The sequence below is a fragment of the Salvia hispanica genome, chromosome 2, assembly GCF_023119035.1.
Source record: "Salvia hispanica cultivar TCC Black 2014 chromosome 2, UniMelb_Shisp_WGS_1.0, whole genome shotgun sequence".
NCBI lineage: Eukaryota > Viridiplantae > Streptophyta > Magnoliopsida > Lamiales > Lamiaceae > Salvia > Salvia hispanica.
In genome coordinates this window covers 1,462,887-1,479,312 of record NC_062966.1, presented here as the reverse complement: position 1 = coordinate 1,479,312, position 16,426 = coordinate 1,462,887, and the positions used below count along the sequence as shown (strand labels likewise).

The window sequence follows — 16,426 nt, the reverse complement described above, 5'->3', positions numbered from 1 at the left end:
GTTATTTTTTAGTTGTTGACATTTTAATACGAGTTGTTAACAATCGATATTCTCGGTATTGATATGTAAATTATAAGTGTTATTTGTTAGTGGTTGACATTCGATATTCTCGATATTGATATGTGAATTATAAGTATTATTTGTTAGTTGTTGACATTTTAATACGAGTTGTTGACATTCGACATTCTCGATATTGATATTTGAATTGTAAAGTTTATTTGTTAGTTGTTGACATTTTAATACGAGTTGTTGACATTTGATATTCTCGGTATTGATATGGGAATTATAAGTGTTATTTTTTAGTTGTTGACATTTTAATACGAGTTGTTGACATTCGATATTCTCGATATTGATATGTGAATAGTAAGTGTTATTTGTTAGTTGTTGACATTCGATATTCTCGGTATTGATATGTGAATTGTAAGTGTTATTTTTTAGTTGTTGACATTTTAATATGAGTGGTTGGCATTCGATATTCTCGGTATTGATATGTGAATTATAAGTGTTATTTGTTAGTTGTCTGACATTTTAATACGAGTTATTGACATTCGATATTCTCGTTATTGATATGTGAATTATAAGTGTTATTTTTTAGTTGTTAAAATTTTAATAAGTGTTTTTTTATTGAATGTTGAAGATTTGAAGATTTGAAGATTTGAATGTTGAAGATCTGAAGATTTGAATGTTGAAGATTTGAAGATTTGAATGTTGAAGATTTGAAGATTTGAAGATTTGAATGTTGAAGATTTGAAGATTTGAAGACTTTGCAGCTAGAATTTTAGAGAGGATTTTAGAAAATGATTTTAAATACAATTTTTAAAAAGACAATTATACCCCCGTGTTGACATAATGTGATAGTTGTTGACATTAAGTTAATCTTGTGAATTAGTGGCTGAGATTGCATCTCATTTCTCAATTATGCCAAAAAATCTCATCCTAAAAAGACCCTATATATATATATATATATATATATTCATTTTTATAATTTACAATCTTAAAATTTACTTAAATTAAAATAATTTTATGATTTTTACGTAAATGTGGTGTATACAACGAAATTGACTTAATGATCATCAATTATTATATGATACTAATGAGAAATTAAGTATACTATGTATTCATTTTTATAATTTACAATCTTAAAATTTGTATAAAAATAAAATAATTGGGCATGCGGAGTATTTAATTTCGTTTCATAAAATATAAAGATAACTAGAATATTACCGAATAATGAATTAATAAATAATTTAAAAGGCCGTATATAGTGAAAAGTAGAAGCAGAAATTAAATATTGTTGCCTACACTGCTACACCATTTATGTAAGTAAAGTAATTATATTAGTGTCTAGATACGATGAGTAAGATACAAATAATCTTTTCCTAAATTTGTACTTGTAAATTTAATGTTTTCCTAAACGATCATGCAAGGGTAAATATGTAAGGTATTAATTTTATGAATCATTATAAATTTATTACAATCTAAAATATCTTCTTTTGTGTATACTATTTTTATTAATTTGTCTCAACTTTAATTCAAATCCATATAGTTACATGAGAAGATAGAATCACCGATCTCTATTCATACTCCCTCCGTTCCGGAGTATTTGACTCACTTCTTTTGGGCACATGATTTAAGGAATTGATATTTAAATAGTTAAAGTGGAGAGAGTAAAGTATGAGAGAGAGAAAAAGTAGGGGAGAGAAGAGAGAAAAAAGTAGGTGGAGAATAAAATAAGATAGATGATTTTTGCTAAAAAAGGAAATGAGTCTAATATGTTGGGACATTCCAAAAAGGAAAGTTGGTCTAATACCTTGGGACGGAGGGAGTACTTTTTTCGTTTGATTGTAGAGATTGAATCCACCAATTAATTTGTTTCATCTCTTTAATTTTAACACTTTAATGATTTTTTTGATAGATAAAATTCCAGAAATTTAATATATATCTATCTATATATACATATGGTAGTCATGCAATGCAAATTGCATCTTTCCTACACACCCAAAATTATGATATAGACAGTTAAATTTCAAGATTTGATGTCAACAAATGACAAATAACATCAATAGAAAATGTCAATGTTGGCAATGTTGACGTTGTGTTGACATTTTCTTTGACGTTATTATCATCTGTTGACATCAAATATTGAAATCTAACTGTCCAGATCATAGTTGGAGTTTGCACTGGATTACATCCATATATAAAAATATATTATATTTAACATCCTTTCATATATACATACATTATGTACTCCATTCGTCGCATAAAAATATAGACATTTTCCATTTTAGAGGTAAGAAAGGGGGGTTATCAATACACTTGATTCTAATTTTTTTAATCGAAATTGATTCATCACGGTATCGTCTTTAATATATACTATTAGAATCCTTAACATTTAATAGTATAAACTTGATCGTTAATTTTAAACCATTATACACATTAGGGTGCATCCTTAATTAGAGTCACAACATACATCCAATCTCGTGCTGCCAGGTGGCACGAACATGCAATATTGTAAACAAAAAAATGCAATATACATTTGTGAAGCTGTAGATGGATTTCTGCAAATTGCATTTTAGTTATAGGCAAATTGCATTTTATATGGTTAAGTTTTGCATTTTAACATAAATTGTCTACAATGCAAAATAAACTACTCCCTCCATCCGTGAAATGTTATCCAGTTTTGTCATTTCGGTCCGTCCATGAAATGTTGTCCACTTTGCTTCTTTTTTTTTTCTTTTTTTTTTTTCCATTTTTGGTAAATGGACCCTACTTTCCATCAACTATTACACTCACATTCTATTATAAAACCAATATATAAATGTGACGCCTACATTCCACTAACCTTTTCCACTTATTTTTCTTCACATTTCTTAAAACCCACGTCGAATCAAACATGTGCAATATTTTGCGGACGGAGGGAGTATATATAAATGCAATCCTTCTATATATAAAATGTAAATTAAACAATCTATATTTAAAATGCAAAATTCAACAATAAAAAATGCAATCTGTCTATGACTAAAATGTAATCTGATATCTATTTGTAACTTTTACAAATGTATATTGTATTTTAGTATTTACAATATTGCATGTTTCGTGCCACGTGTTGTAATTATAAAATTAGTTAGCATATTAGTATATCCCTATGCGTAAGAATTTAAATATTCTTATATAATCATTGTCAACTCTAAACATCGTGCTTGTAGATTGCTAGCGCTTAGCATCATATTCACATAAACACATAGTCAACTTATATTGGATTTATACTTTGTTCATTACTTGCAAATTTAATTTCGGACAAGATAGATGATCGCTAGAAAAGTTAGATTGTAGCTATTTTTCTCATCAAATAATTTTTGTTTATGGTTTATGTTTTCTCTGGGAAGAGCAAAGTGGTGAAAATGTTAAGCTGGATTTTGACAATGCTGGGGGAGTCAGTTTTGTCAAAGTTTGTGGACCAAACGGCGGATAATGCACACAACAATGTGAAGAGTGTGAAGGACTTTGAGCTCAATCTAAATGCTCTGCAGAGAAAATTGAAGTCATTGGGTGCTAAGGCGTCTGATGTTGAGGAGGAAATCAAGAACTCAGAGCTTTCTGGTCGAAAGAAAAGGAAACGTGAGGTTGATGAGTGGTTGGAACAAGTCAGGTCCATTGAAAAGAAAGTTGTTGAGTTGCGAGCTCGAGTGGAATCCGAAGGATTTGCTACGAGATTGATGGATGGAGACTTACCAGTTACACTAATTGATGAGGTTGATACGCTTGTCGAGCAAAGTCGGAATTTTGGTAAACTTGTCCTTGATGTTTGTGGAAGTAGGCCGCGAGATAAGTTGGTGACAAATGTGATGGTTGGTGAAGCTTTTAATGAAAATTTGGAAACAGTTTCGAAACTTTTGGAGAGTGGGGAAGTGTCGAGGATTGGTGTTTATGGTATGGGTGGTGTGGGCAAGACGACACTTGCGAAGCACATCCACAATCGACTCCTCCAAGACTCTCAGGGACGTGTGATTTGGGTAACAGTCTCTCAAGAATTTAGTGTTACGACTTTACAAGATAAGATAGCTTGTTTAATAGGTGTGGACCTTGAGGGCGTGGATAATGAAGACATAAGGGCGGCGAGACTCAATACAACTTTATCTCGGATGAAGAATTCAGTGCTGATATTGGATGATGTGTGGGAAAATATTGATCTATCAAAGGTTGGATGTCCGATTTCTGTCGAGTGTTGTAGGCTGATTATAACTACTCGCTCCTTAGAAGTGTGTCGTCAAGTTTGCCAAGAAGTGATTCAAGTGGAAATTCTTCATCATCATGAGGCATGGGAATTGTTCAATGAAACACTACGAAATAAGATAGGACTTGGTTCTTCGGCAGAAGAGATTGCGAGATCTGTTGCAGAATTGTGCGGTGGTCTGCCCCTAGCAATTGTTACAATGGCTGGAAGCATGAGGGGCAACAGAGCCATTCATACATGGAGAAAAGCTTATGTAGAACTAAGAGAGCGTGTCTCAGGGAATGATGGCAGGGGATACGATAATGTTTATAAAGTATTGAGATATAGTTTTGATCGGTTGAAAAGGAACCGTCATAGCCAGGGTAATGAGTTCAATACATTACAACATTGTTTCCTGCATTGCGCGTTATATCCTGAAGATATTGAAATAAACAGAGAGCGTTTGGTTACAGAGTTCATTTCAGGAGGGTTGGTGGATGAAAGAAAGACAAGGAGAGCGCAAGTTGAGCAAGGACATTCCATATTGGATAAATTAGTGAATGTGAACTTATTGGAAAGTTGTGTTGTTCCCAATGACTTTGGTCGTCCTACAGAATGTGTGAAGATGCATGATCTTGTAAGAGGAATGGCATTGAAGATACGTGAGGGGAAATATATGGTAAGAGCAGGTGATTTGTCTTTGAAGGAAATTCCCAAAGAATCAGAATGGGCAAAGGATCTGGAGAAGGTGTCCTTTATGAAAAGTGGCATAACGAGAATTAAAGAAGGAATGTCTCCTAATTGTCCTAAGCTCTCAACATTGCTTTTATGCGGTAATCATCGGCTGGAGTTTATCGCAAATTCATTCCTTTCTCGAATGCCAGTACTACGCACTCTTGATTTGTGCGGCACTTGCATAACAGTGCTGCCAAACTCAATCTGTGCCATGAAGAACCTCGAGGTATTGCTCCTTGAGTCGTGTCATAAGCTAGAAAATGTGCCAAACTTGGGAGAGATGAAAGAACTCAGGGAGTTAAACCTCTCTAAAACAGCCATCAAGGAAATCCCTCAAGGCGTTGGGGAATTATTCAATCCCAAATTCCTAGCAATGAAAGCGCGTAAGTTGAAGATGCTTCCAAGAGGATTGTTTCTTAAACTTGGGAAACTTCAGCATTTGGAATTACCATCCCGTACACCACTAGCATTTGAAGAAATTAAGAATCTGAAAGGGTTAGAGGAGTTTATTGGAAGAATGACAGATGTGAATGGTTTTAATTCTTTATAAGAAGATGAAGGAACAAAAATGTGGAGAAATACAAGATGTGTTCGATGATGAAGGACCACTTCTCTCTCATACTCATGATGGTTGTGTTGTGTATTGTTCAATCAATCTGCGATCCGATGCATTTATCTTAACTTATTGTTTGTGTTACTGCTACATTGCACATTGCTTCTATTTTCGTAATGCATTTATCTTAACTTATTGTTCGTTCTTATCTTCATTGTGTGTCTATTACTTGATTGTTGTTTTATCCTCAGGGTGGTGTTTTATCTTGTTGGTTCTGTGGTGTCTATAAAAAATAATAAATTTATTGTTTTTGTTTAAAAAGTACTCCTCTTATCATGAAAAATATTGATTATTTTATCATTTTGGAATATCTACGAAAAATAGTCTATTTTAAATATTAAAGCTCTTAAAGATGGTAATCAAGAGAGATATAAGAAGATTTGATAAGCATATTGAAGTAGAAGGTAAAGAAATTAAATAAGAATTTTTTATTGCCAGAAAAGCCATTTCCGAGTAGGGGAAAACCCTTTTGCAACAATCTCCTAAGCCAAAGTATCTCCATCGTACCGATTCCTCAAGCCCCGACTTGATGAGCACAACTTTTGCTTTTTGTCCCCGGAAAAAGGTTCCCCCAACAAAGGAAAATATCCTCCAAAGATTTTCATCCACCTTTTCGCCCAACGCCCCGGATCCATAAACCCAAGTCTTTTTTTTTTCAAGAACACCCCAAAAACCTTTCCCTTTGGTATTTTAAACCCAGGCTCAATGATCTTCGAGGGAATGAGAAGATTTAAAACCCCCAATTTGATAAAGATATGGGGTCCCTAGATGATAAAAAAAACCCTACTAATCATTGATATCTTTCACGATTTGGCTTACTATCCACAATCTTCAACCCAGGGTTTGGATATCATCGGAGTTTCGTTGCACCCAAGAGGCCTCTTTCCACAGTCAAGACATACTTTTTTTTTGAAATATTCCGTGTTGATCTCAACACTTCAATTCCTGAAACTTCAAAGCCCCGTTTTCATCTCAAATTCCTTAAAAGTTTTTCCCTTTTAGTTTTTGATCTCTTCCATCATCCCGCAGATCATTTTTAAACATGATAATCAAACATGTCATTTTTCCATCCCTTTTTTTTGGAATACGGATCCGAACCCGTTTCCCTTTTGAAATTTCCGGCAAAATCTTCCAAACCAAACTCGGGGTTTGCTTTTTCCATACAAGGTCTTCAGCATATTTGTCCATTCCCAAATTCTTCATAAACCCCCGGGTCCCTCCATGCCCAGTCACCGTGAAAAAGGCTTTTGAACATCAAACCCGGTATAATGGCCTTTCTTTACACCCAACCAAAGCAAAGCTCTCATTGTCTCCATTTTTAGGGGAAAAAGTTTCTTCATTTTCCCTCCATACCCGAGTGTATCCTTTAGCAACCAATCTGCTTCGTATCCCCGGGACAACCATCCGACGTCGATGGGAAATCCAACGCCCCTCTGTTTTCCCCCGGGAGGAGAGTGCATTTTCCCATGTTTCATTTTTTATCAAGGCATCAATCTCCTTTTTCCCGGCCTCCCCCAAGCCGGTTTCATGCTCTCAAGGTTTTGGGAATCTTTCTTCTTCATAAAGTGCGCTTCGAATGCTCTAGCCATTTCAAGGTCCCCTCGGGAGATTTGCGGAGATCTAGATTTTCCCTTCCCCGGGTGAATATCTTCAAAAGGGGAGCCCGACTTCCGAGGCAATCTTCTTGCTTCCCTTTTCTATTGGTGGCTCTTCCGATCACTTGTTTTCCCCCGCCCCCAGGGTTTTTTATGCAAATTGGGGTAAAATTTTACCCGATTCAAAGACCGGCCCATAGCTCCGGGGGTCCTCGGGGACACATTTTCCGCGGGTTTGACGCCCATGGACCACTAACTTCCTCCTTTTGGGAAAGACTTCGGACATGATTTGGTCCGACTCATTTATGGGGGTTTTTCTCTCCATGTCGCTCAGTGCCACGCCCAACTATCGTCCCCGTCTTGATATCCTGCAACATACAAAAATGAGGCTACATTAGCAATTTGCAGTTGAGATCTCTTGTCACATGACTAACTGACAAAAGTTTGTGGGTCAATGAAGGAACATAAAAACAGTTCGAGAGGCGCAGGGTTGGTGAGATAGTGACAGTTCCCGCCCCCTCTACTTGTGCTAATTCCCCACTGGCTGTTTGGACAAAATTTTTTGTGGATCGAGATATATCAAGGAAGTCCGATGCATCAAAGGACATGGTATCAGTTGCCCCACAGTCAAAAATCCAATGGTAGTCTTTATGTCCTATGTTGGAGGAAGATGAGTACGCTAAAGCCTGGAATGTGTTTGCACAAGCAATGGAAGGCTGAAATTCAAAAAATTGGGGTGTGTTCTCGGAATTTTTGAAAGTTGAGGGTGTATTCTCCGAAATTTGGACAAAAGGGGGTTTTTTGTGCAAGTTTTCGGTCAACTGGGGTGGGTTTGGTAAAATCAGATTTGACTGGGGGGGATTTTGGAAGGAATTTTTTGGGTGGGGTTTATTTTGGGATTTTCTCCAATTTGGGGGGTTGATTTGCAAAATGGAGTGATTGGTTTTAGAAAACCCCAATTTTCCAAACTCCTTGACCGTAGCCGCCTCTTCCATTACCCTTTTTTCAAATCTGAAAATTTTGGAAGGCGTCGGTGCACTGGCCCGACGCATCCTCCACTTCTTCCTCCTTCTCAGCCGTAGAACATCCGCCGCCGCCGCCGCCGCAGCCGCTGGTTCATCTGCCAACGCCGCTGGGTCATCCTCCGAAGCCGTTGCTTCTTTCGCCGCTGCCGACGCCGACGACGCCACTGCTCCTTGATCCGCCGATGCGTCTTCCCCGCTGCTGCGTCTGCCGCCGCCGCTGACGTTGCTGTCTGTGACCGGTGACGCTGCAGAACGGTTGCCAATTACAGCAGCCATCCGTCCCTCTTTGTTCTCTCCGGCGTCGGTGACTTGTGCTGCTACCACTGGCGGCGCTAAATCACCGCATATCCTTTCTCCACCATCAATGAGGGAACTAGCGTACGTCTTCTTCTTAGTGTAGGCTGGATTTATGTTTGAGGCAGTACTCCTTCGGCTGTTCGCCTGTGTTGTTGCTGCAAGAGTGTAGAAGTTTTGGCTTTGGTTTGTGTTGGTTTTGTACAAATCAATTAGATTTGAGATTGTCTCGATCAATAATTCGAGAGTGCTTATGTGGCTGACCTCCATTGGAGGTTTTTTGTTAGGTTCCTGCTCTGATACCATCTTAAAGATGGTAATCGAGAGAGATATAAGAAGATTTGATAAGCATATTGAAGTAGAAGGTAAAGAAATTATATTTCTTGTTGTGTATGTTTGTCTTTAGATATGCTAATTTCCCTAGTATTTATAGGGAAATTAGAATCTTGTAAATTACTCTCTCCGTTCCCTCATAGTTGAGGCGGAACTTTTCGGCACGGAGTTTAAAAAATAAATGTTGAGTGTGTTAAATAAATAGATAAAAAAGTAAGAAAGAGAAAAATGTAGAGAGAATAAAGTAAAAAGTGAATAAAGTAGAGAGAATAAAGTAAGAGAGAGTAAAGTAAGAAAGAGGAAAAAGTTACTATATATGGAAATGACTCAACTATGAGGGAACTTCCTGAAATGGAAAAATGACTCAACTATGAAGGAACGGAGGGAGTACATCAAGTATTGGAAACATACTACACTAGGAACTCTACAATCATTCAATGTTCTAGGAACTCTCCTATAATCAATGTGGGTGGCCATCTTCCTTTTTCCAACAAAAGCTTTATTTTATAACTATTTTATCTAACTTTTCTTTTCTTTACTTCCTTTTCTAACTTTTCTTTTCTTCATCTTCTACTTTTTCTACACTTCCGCCTCTCGTCTCTACCTCGAGTTAATCATTTATAAGTAGAAGTCTTTGGTATACTACTGTGACGGTGACTTTCTCGGTTAGTTCTTCGAAAATGCCTAATCAAATACTCTCTCCGTCCCAGATAATTCATCTCAGTTTTCCATTTCGGTCTGTCCCACATAATTTATTCCATTTTACTTTTATCATTTTTTGTAGTGGATCCCATATTCCACTAACTCATTCCTACTCACATTTTATTATAAAACTAATATATAAAAGTAGGACTCACCTTCCACTAACTTTTTCAACCCATTTTTCATTACAATTCTTAAAATCCGTGTCCGATCAAAGTGACCCGAATTATCTGGGACGGAGGGAGTAATTAACATCTTTTGAATAAACCTTTCGCTCCTTCCTTTTTTTAAACGGTCATATTTACATGTTTTGATTCTCTCTTTGTAGATCTACAAATCCATTCAATCTCAAGGTAACCCTTTCACATCTCTCAGGTAACAATTCTCATACTCATGTGAATCAATCTCTCACTCATATTTACATGTTGTGATTTTCTCTTTGTAGATTTACAAATCTATTCAACCTCAGCTCAGCCTTTCACATCTCTCAGGTCACAATTCTCATACTACTCCCTCCGTTCCGGCTAAGATGACACATTGCTTAGCCGACACGGGGTTTTAGGAATTATTGGTTAAAGTGTTTAATTGGAGAGAGAAGGTGGGTGTGAGTATTAAAGTAGAGAGATAAAGAAAGATGTATATTTTAATAGGAGTGGGAAAAAAGTGGTTGGGTGTATTAATTGGAGAGAGAAAGTTACCAAAAAAGGAAACGTTTCATCTTAGTTGGGACAAACTAAAAAGGAAAACGTGTCATCTTAAGCGGGCGGGACGGAGGGAGTACTAATTTACATCTCTGCTTATATATATGTGGAAGTATTTTTATATTTTTGTACTTATAAATTGAAGGAAATTTTGAATAATAGTAATCTGTATTAGAGTCAACTCTAACATATTGCTTGTAGATTGCTAGCATTATGCTCACATATTCAACATATATTGTATTTCTACTTTCTTCATTACTTGCAAATTCATTTTTGGACCGAATAGATAATGGCATGAAAAGTGAGATTGTAGCTATTTTTCTCATCAAATAATTGTTGTTTTTTTTTGTTTATGTTTTCTTGGGAAGAGCAAATCAGCAAAGTGCTGAAAACGTTAAGAGCTGGTTTTTCAATCCCATTTTGACAAAGCAAGGGTAGTTATTTTTTTCAAAGTTGTGGAACAAACGGCAACTAAACAATTATTATTTGATTAAAAAAAGGAAATGAGTAACGAGACTGAGTCAAAGTCAACATAACTTTTTCTGTCGGTTCTTTGTTCTAGCCTGTTTAATTTACGCCACGTGAATCAATCATTCGTTCCAAGAAATTATTTACATCTTGTGATTCTTCTCTCTTTTTAGATCTACAAATCTATTCAATCTCAGCTCAGCCCTTCACTATGTATCTGGTAAAGATTCTCATACCATGCTTTTATTTGTTTGTTTAGAATTTTACTACATCTTGCTAATATTACCACAAGTAGAGGTGCACACGGTTAAAAAACTGCCGGTTCCGAAATTATTGAACCTGAAGTGGCCCATATTGGTATTTTTGGCGGTTTAGGTTGAGGCCCGAAACCGTCGATTCAGAACCGTTGGTTTCTGGGCTAAACTGACGGTTTCCGGCCGGTTCGGCGGTTCACTTCTTTTTTTTTTTTTGTCTTTTTAGTCATTATTTATCTATAAAATATGCATAAATAAAATTCAAACAATATGGTGAAAATTGCAACTTTATTTATATAAGTAAATTTCAACGAGACTAAAAATTGACATAACATTTATTTTAAACTAATATTATGCCTAATGCCTAATAAATGTTAGTATTATATAATTTAATCTAATTTAAGTTATTGATAAAGTGTGATGGGATTATGGTAATTTAGATAAAACATATATGTACGATCGAAAAGTATAAAAAATAAGTGAGTGAGAATATTATTTTTGAGTTTAAGTCTAGTGTACATAGTTAAAGTAAAATCAATATTTAATGTGATATTTACAGGGGTTTTGAATTTAGTGTATTAGAGATGCTCTTAGCATCATATTCACATAATCACATTGTCAACATATATTGAATTTATACTTTGTTCATTACTTGCAAATTTATTTTCGGACAAGATAGATGATCGCTAGAAAAGTAAGATTGTAGCTATTTTTCTCATCAAATAATTAATGTTTTTTGGTTTATGATTTCTCTGGGAAGAGCAAAGTGGTGAAAATGGCAAGCTGGACATTTACAAAGATGGGGAAGTCAGTTTTGCCAAAGCTGGGGGATTCAGTTTTGTCAAAGTTTATGGAACTAACGGCGGACAATGCACGCAACAGCGCGAAAAGTATTAAGGACTTTGAACTCAATCTAAAAGATCTACAGAAAAACATGAAGACATTGGTTGCTAAGGCATGTGATGTTGAGGAGGAAATCAAGTACTCAGAGCGTTCTGGTCGAAAGAAAAGGAAGCGCGAAGTTGAGGATTGGTTGGAAGAAGTCAAGTCCATTGAAAAGCAAGTTTTTGAGTTGGGGACTCGAGTGGAATCGGAAGGATTTACTATGAGATTGATGGATGGAGACCAGCTAAACTAAATGAAAAGGTTGACAAGCTTGTTGAGCAAAGTCGGTATTTTGGTAAACTTGTCCTTAATGTTTGTGGAAGTAGGCCGCGAGATAAGTTGGTGACAAATGTGATGGTTGGTGAAGCTTTTAATGAAAATTTGGAAACGATTTCGAAACTTTTGGAGAGTGGGGAAGTGTCGAGCATTGGTGTTTATGGTATGGGTGGTGTAGGCAAAACGACACTGGCAAAGCACATTCACAATCGACTCCTCCAACACTCTCAGGGACGTGTGATTTGGGTAACAGTCTCTCAAGAATTTAGTGTTACGATTCTACAAGATAAAATAGCTCGTTTCATAGGTTTGGACTTTGTGGGTGAGGATGATGAAGAATTAAGGGCAGAGAGACTCCATACAACCTTTTCTCGGATGAAGAATTCAGTGCTGATATTGGATGATGTGTGGGAAAATTTTGATCTGTCAAAGGTTGGATGTCCCATTTCTGTTGAGTGTTGTAGGCTGATTATAACTACTCACTCCTTAGAAGTGTGTCGTCAAGTTTTTTGCCAAGAAGTGATTCAAGTGGAAATTCTACATGATGATGAGGCATGGGAATTGTTCAATGAAACGCTAAGAAATGAGATAGAACTTGATTCTTCGGTAGAAGAGATTGCCAGATCTGTGGCAGAATTGTGTGGTGGTGTGCCCCTAGGAATTGTTACAATGGCTGCAAGCATGAGGGGGGAGACAACCATTCATACATGGAGAGATGCTTATGTAGAATTAAGAGAACTTGTCTCAGGGAATGATGGCATGGGAGACGGTGATGTTTATACAGTATTGAAATATAGTTTTGATCGGTTGAATAGGAATCATCATATTCAGAGTAATGAGTTCAATACATTGCAACAATGTTTCCTGCATTGCGCGTTATATCCCGACGATGAAGAAATAATGAGAGAGCATTTGGTTAAAGAGTTCATCTCAGGAGGGTTGATGGATGGAAGAAAGACAAGGAGAGCGCAAGGTGAGCAAGGACATTCCGTATTGGACAAATTAGTGAATGTGTGCTTATTGGAAAGGTGTGTTGTTCCCGGTATGTTTGGTCCTACGGAATGTGTGAAGATGCATGATCTTGTAAGAAGTATGGCATTGAAGATATGTAAGGGGAAATATATGGTAAGAGCAGGATGTAATTTGAAGAAATTTCCGAAAGAAGCAGAATGGGCAAAGGATCTGGAGAAGGTGTCCTTTATGAACAATGGAATAATGAGAATTGAAGAAGGTATATCTCCCGACTGTCCTAAGCTCACAACCTTTCTTTTACGGGATAATGTTTGTTTGGAGTTTATTCCAGATTCATTATTTTCTAAAATGCAAGGACTGCGCACTCTTGATTTGTGCTCTACTAGCATAACAAAGCTGCCGAACTCAATCTGTGCCATGAAGAGCCTCGAGGCATTGCTCCTTGAGTGGTGTGAGAGGCTAGAAAATGTGCCATACTTGGGAGAGATGAAAGAACTCAGGGAGTTAAACCTCTCGCACACAGCCATCGAGGAAGTCCCTGAAGGAACTGAGGAATTAGTCAATCTCAAATTCCTCGGAATGGATGCGCCCGAATTAGAGATGCTTCCAAGAGGGTTGTTTCTTAAACTGGGGAATCTTCAGCATTTGGAATTACCATCCCATATAAAAGTGGTAGTTGAAGAAATTGCGAACCTGAAACAGTTAGAGGAGTTTAGCGGAAGAATGACAACTGTGAATGGTTTTACTTCTGTTATAAGAAGATGAAGGAGCAATTTCCCTCACCCTCCTGAAATTTAAATCCCACATGAGCTGCCAAGACTGAGGAAGGTGGGGATACTACTGTCAGGAGTTCTTAACATTGAATGAATTTCTGTGACAGATTGTGGAGAAATAGAAGATGTGTTCGATGATGAAGGAACATGATGGTTGTGTTGTGTGTTGTTCAATCAATCTGCGATCCGATGAATTTATCTTAACTTATTGTTTGTGTTGTTACTGTTACATTGCACATGGATTCTGTTTTCGTAATTCAATCTAGTTATCGTGATTGTGTCTACTACTTGATTGTTGTGAATTCTGGTTGGTTCTGTGGTGTTTTGGGAAGTTGAGCTTGCTTAATTCTGCTGAACTGCACATAGTAGGCACATGTTACACTATGAATCGCTTGAGCGGGAGAATTAATTTGTTTTTGGAACAATTGGGCTCACTAATATTGTAGCTTGATAAAAATAAATTAGGCCCGAACTGTATTTTGACAACTTTACCCCAAAAGAATATTAATTAATTTGGGCGCTATCACTTTTATTTGATAGCCCCAAATGGCTTTAGAAATCATTCTTTTGAGTATTTTCTTTATGCATTATTCCTTGGAATAAAATTCCTTTATTGATCTAAGTACCAAACATAAATTTCAACACCTCTTGATCGATCAACCATATACTTGTTCTTCGATTCAAATGCAACACTCACAATGGTTGCGTAATCGATATTTTTTTTAAACGTGAAAAGGACATTGGTTCTTGGCGAATAACAATTTCATTACTTGACTAAAGAGTTAAAGGAAAAGAAAAAAAATCAGCTAGGCATTCCACGTCTTTACGGGAACAATTAAAAATAATAGGAAAAGTTGAGGCGTTACGATCCTACACCTTTTCTTCACATGCATACTCTCTAGTAGCTTGTGGTACCATTATGGTGATTGATGGAATGTCTCACTCTGTATGCCCCTCAGCCTAGGACATGTTTTCTCTTATGGCTTGACATTACTCTTAGGAAGCTTGATAAGCAAACGTGGATAGTCATGTTCTATATGATCTCATGGTGTGGGTTAAACATCTCGATGACATTAAACGACAAGAAACTCGAGCTATGAATGAACGCAAGACACACAAGATTTAAAGTGGTTTGGTAATGCCCATTCCACAAGAAAACAACGGATGCACTTATAAACACGGATTTTGCATGTTTTTAAAGTTTAGATTAGGCTAGTTTTGATTTTCTTTCATGCAAAGTATGTTCTTAAACTGTACTCCCTCCATCCCAAAAGAATAAGCACTTTGAGTTCAGCACGATTTTTAATGCAAAATTGGTATAGTAAGAAAGAGGTAGAAAGAAAAGGTAATTAAGTATTTTCAATGGAGAATGGATTCCACCTCATTAAAGAGAAAAGAGTTTATAAAATTGGGAAGTGCATATTCTTGAGGGACGGACTAAAAAGAAAAGAGTGCATATTCTCGTGGGACGAAGGGAGTAATATTTATACTATTTGGTATTTTGACGTGTTTGTAAGAAATGTGCAAAATAGACTTAGAAAATGGCAGAAAAAGGTCGAAATTCAAGTCATAGGAACTAACCAAGGTCATTGGTCTGCCAACCAGAAGTCAGCGGCTGCTGAGCCGGTCAGCAGTCAATGGGAGTCCTGCGCTCTGTTTTGGAAATTGAGGCTGAGCCGATGTCCCAACCGACGACTTCCAAGATGAAGTCAGTGGTCCACCGAGAGTTAACATTGCTTTTATGTGGAGAATTGAAGAAGGAATTTCTCCTAAGCTCTCAACATTGCTTTTTATGTGGTAATCATTGGTTAGAGTTTATCCCTCATTTGTGCTGGGTTAACATAACGATGCTGCCAAACTCAATCTGTGCCAACAGCCTCAAGGCATTGCTCCTTATTACCCTTTTATCTGATCAATCATTTGTAGAATTGAGTATGTACGAGTATTAATTACTGCAACATCTTAAACAAGGATGGCTTTGATTATGGAAATCATATGTGAAAAATATGGAAGGTTAGAGAGGCTGGACCATATTTGACTTTGTCCCATAAATTTATCACCTTTTTTCGGTAATTAACTTAAATATTTTTGCAATGTGCTTCAGAAATAGAAAAGGAATGAAAAGCATAAAAAAAGTTTGATCAAATTCATCAATTTATTTTAAAACGAAAAAAAATATTAAAAACATACAATTTTAAATACTAAACGTTCTAATACTTTAATAAATTTACATAAATATTAGCACTCCCTTCGTCCCACAAAAATGTCACACTTTCCTTTTTAATTTGTCCCACAAAAGATTTCACACTTCCTTCTTTTTTCTCGAGATCTAATTCTCCTTAAACATTATGCGCAGCGGCGGATCCAGGTGGAGTCGGGCGGGGTCGGCCGACCCCACCGCCGGCCAACTAAGACAGGGGGAGCTCCATGAGTTCCGGTCTTTGAAGTTGCCGCTGACCCCACGGTGTGCCGGAGCGGGAAAGAGAGCAGTCACGAATCTTTGTGTCATGTGTGTGCTAGAAAAGAAATTTATAGACAGAGAGGAGTAATTTGAATAATTGAGAAGAGGAATTGAAAAAATTGAGTT

General features: G+C 36.7%; 2 protein-coding genes across 2 annotated transcripts; both read left to right on the top strand.

Annotated features, from left to right (window-relative positions):
• Positions 1–3,422: 3,422 nt before the first annotated feature.
• LOC125205185 (probable disease resistance protein At4g27220) lies at positions 3,423–5,498 on the top strand. The gene has a single exon (XM_048104012.1). The coding sequence runs from the start codon at positions 3,423–3,425 to the stop codon at positions 5,496–5,498; it is 2,076 nt and encodes a 691-aa protein (XP_047959969.1).
• Positions 5,499–12,170: 6,672 nt separating this feature from the next.
• LOC125204018 (probable disease resistance protein At4g27220) lies at positions 12,171–14,123 on the top strand. The gene has a single exon (XM_048102554.1). It carries the CDS (start codon positions 12,173–12,175, stop codon positions 13,829–13,831), a length of 1,659 nt encoding a protein of 552 aa, XP_047958511.1. The 5' UTR covers positions 12,171–12,172; the 3' UTR covers positions 13,832–14,123.
• Positions 14,124–16,426: the final 2,303 nt, after the last annotated feature.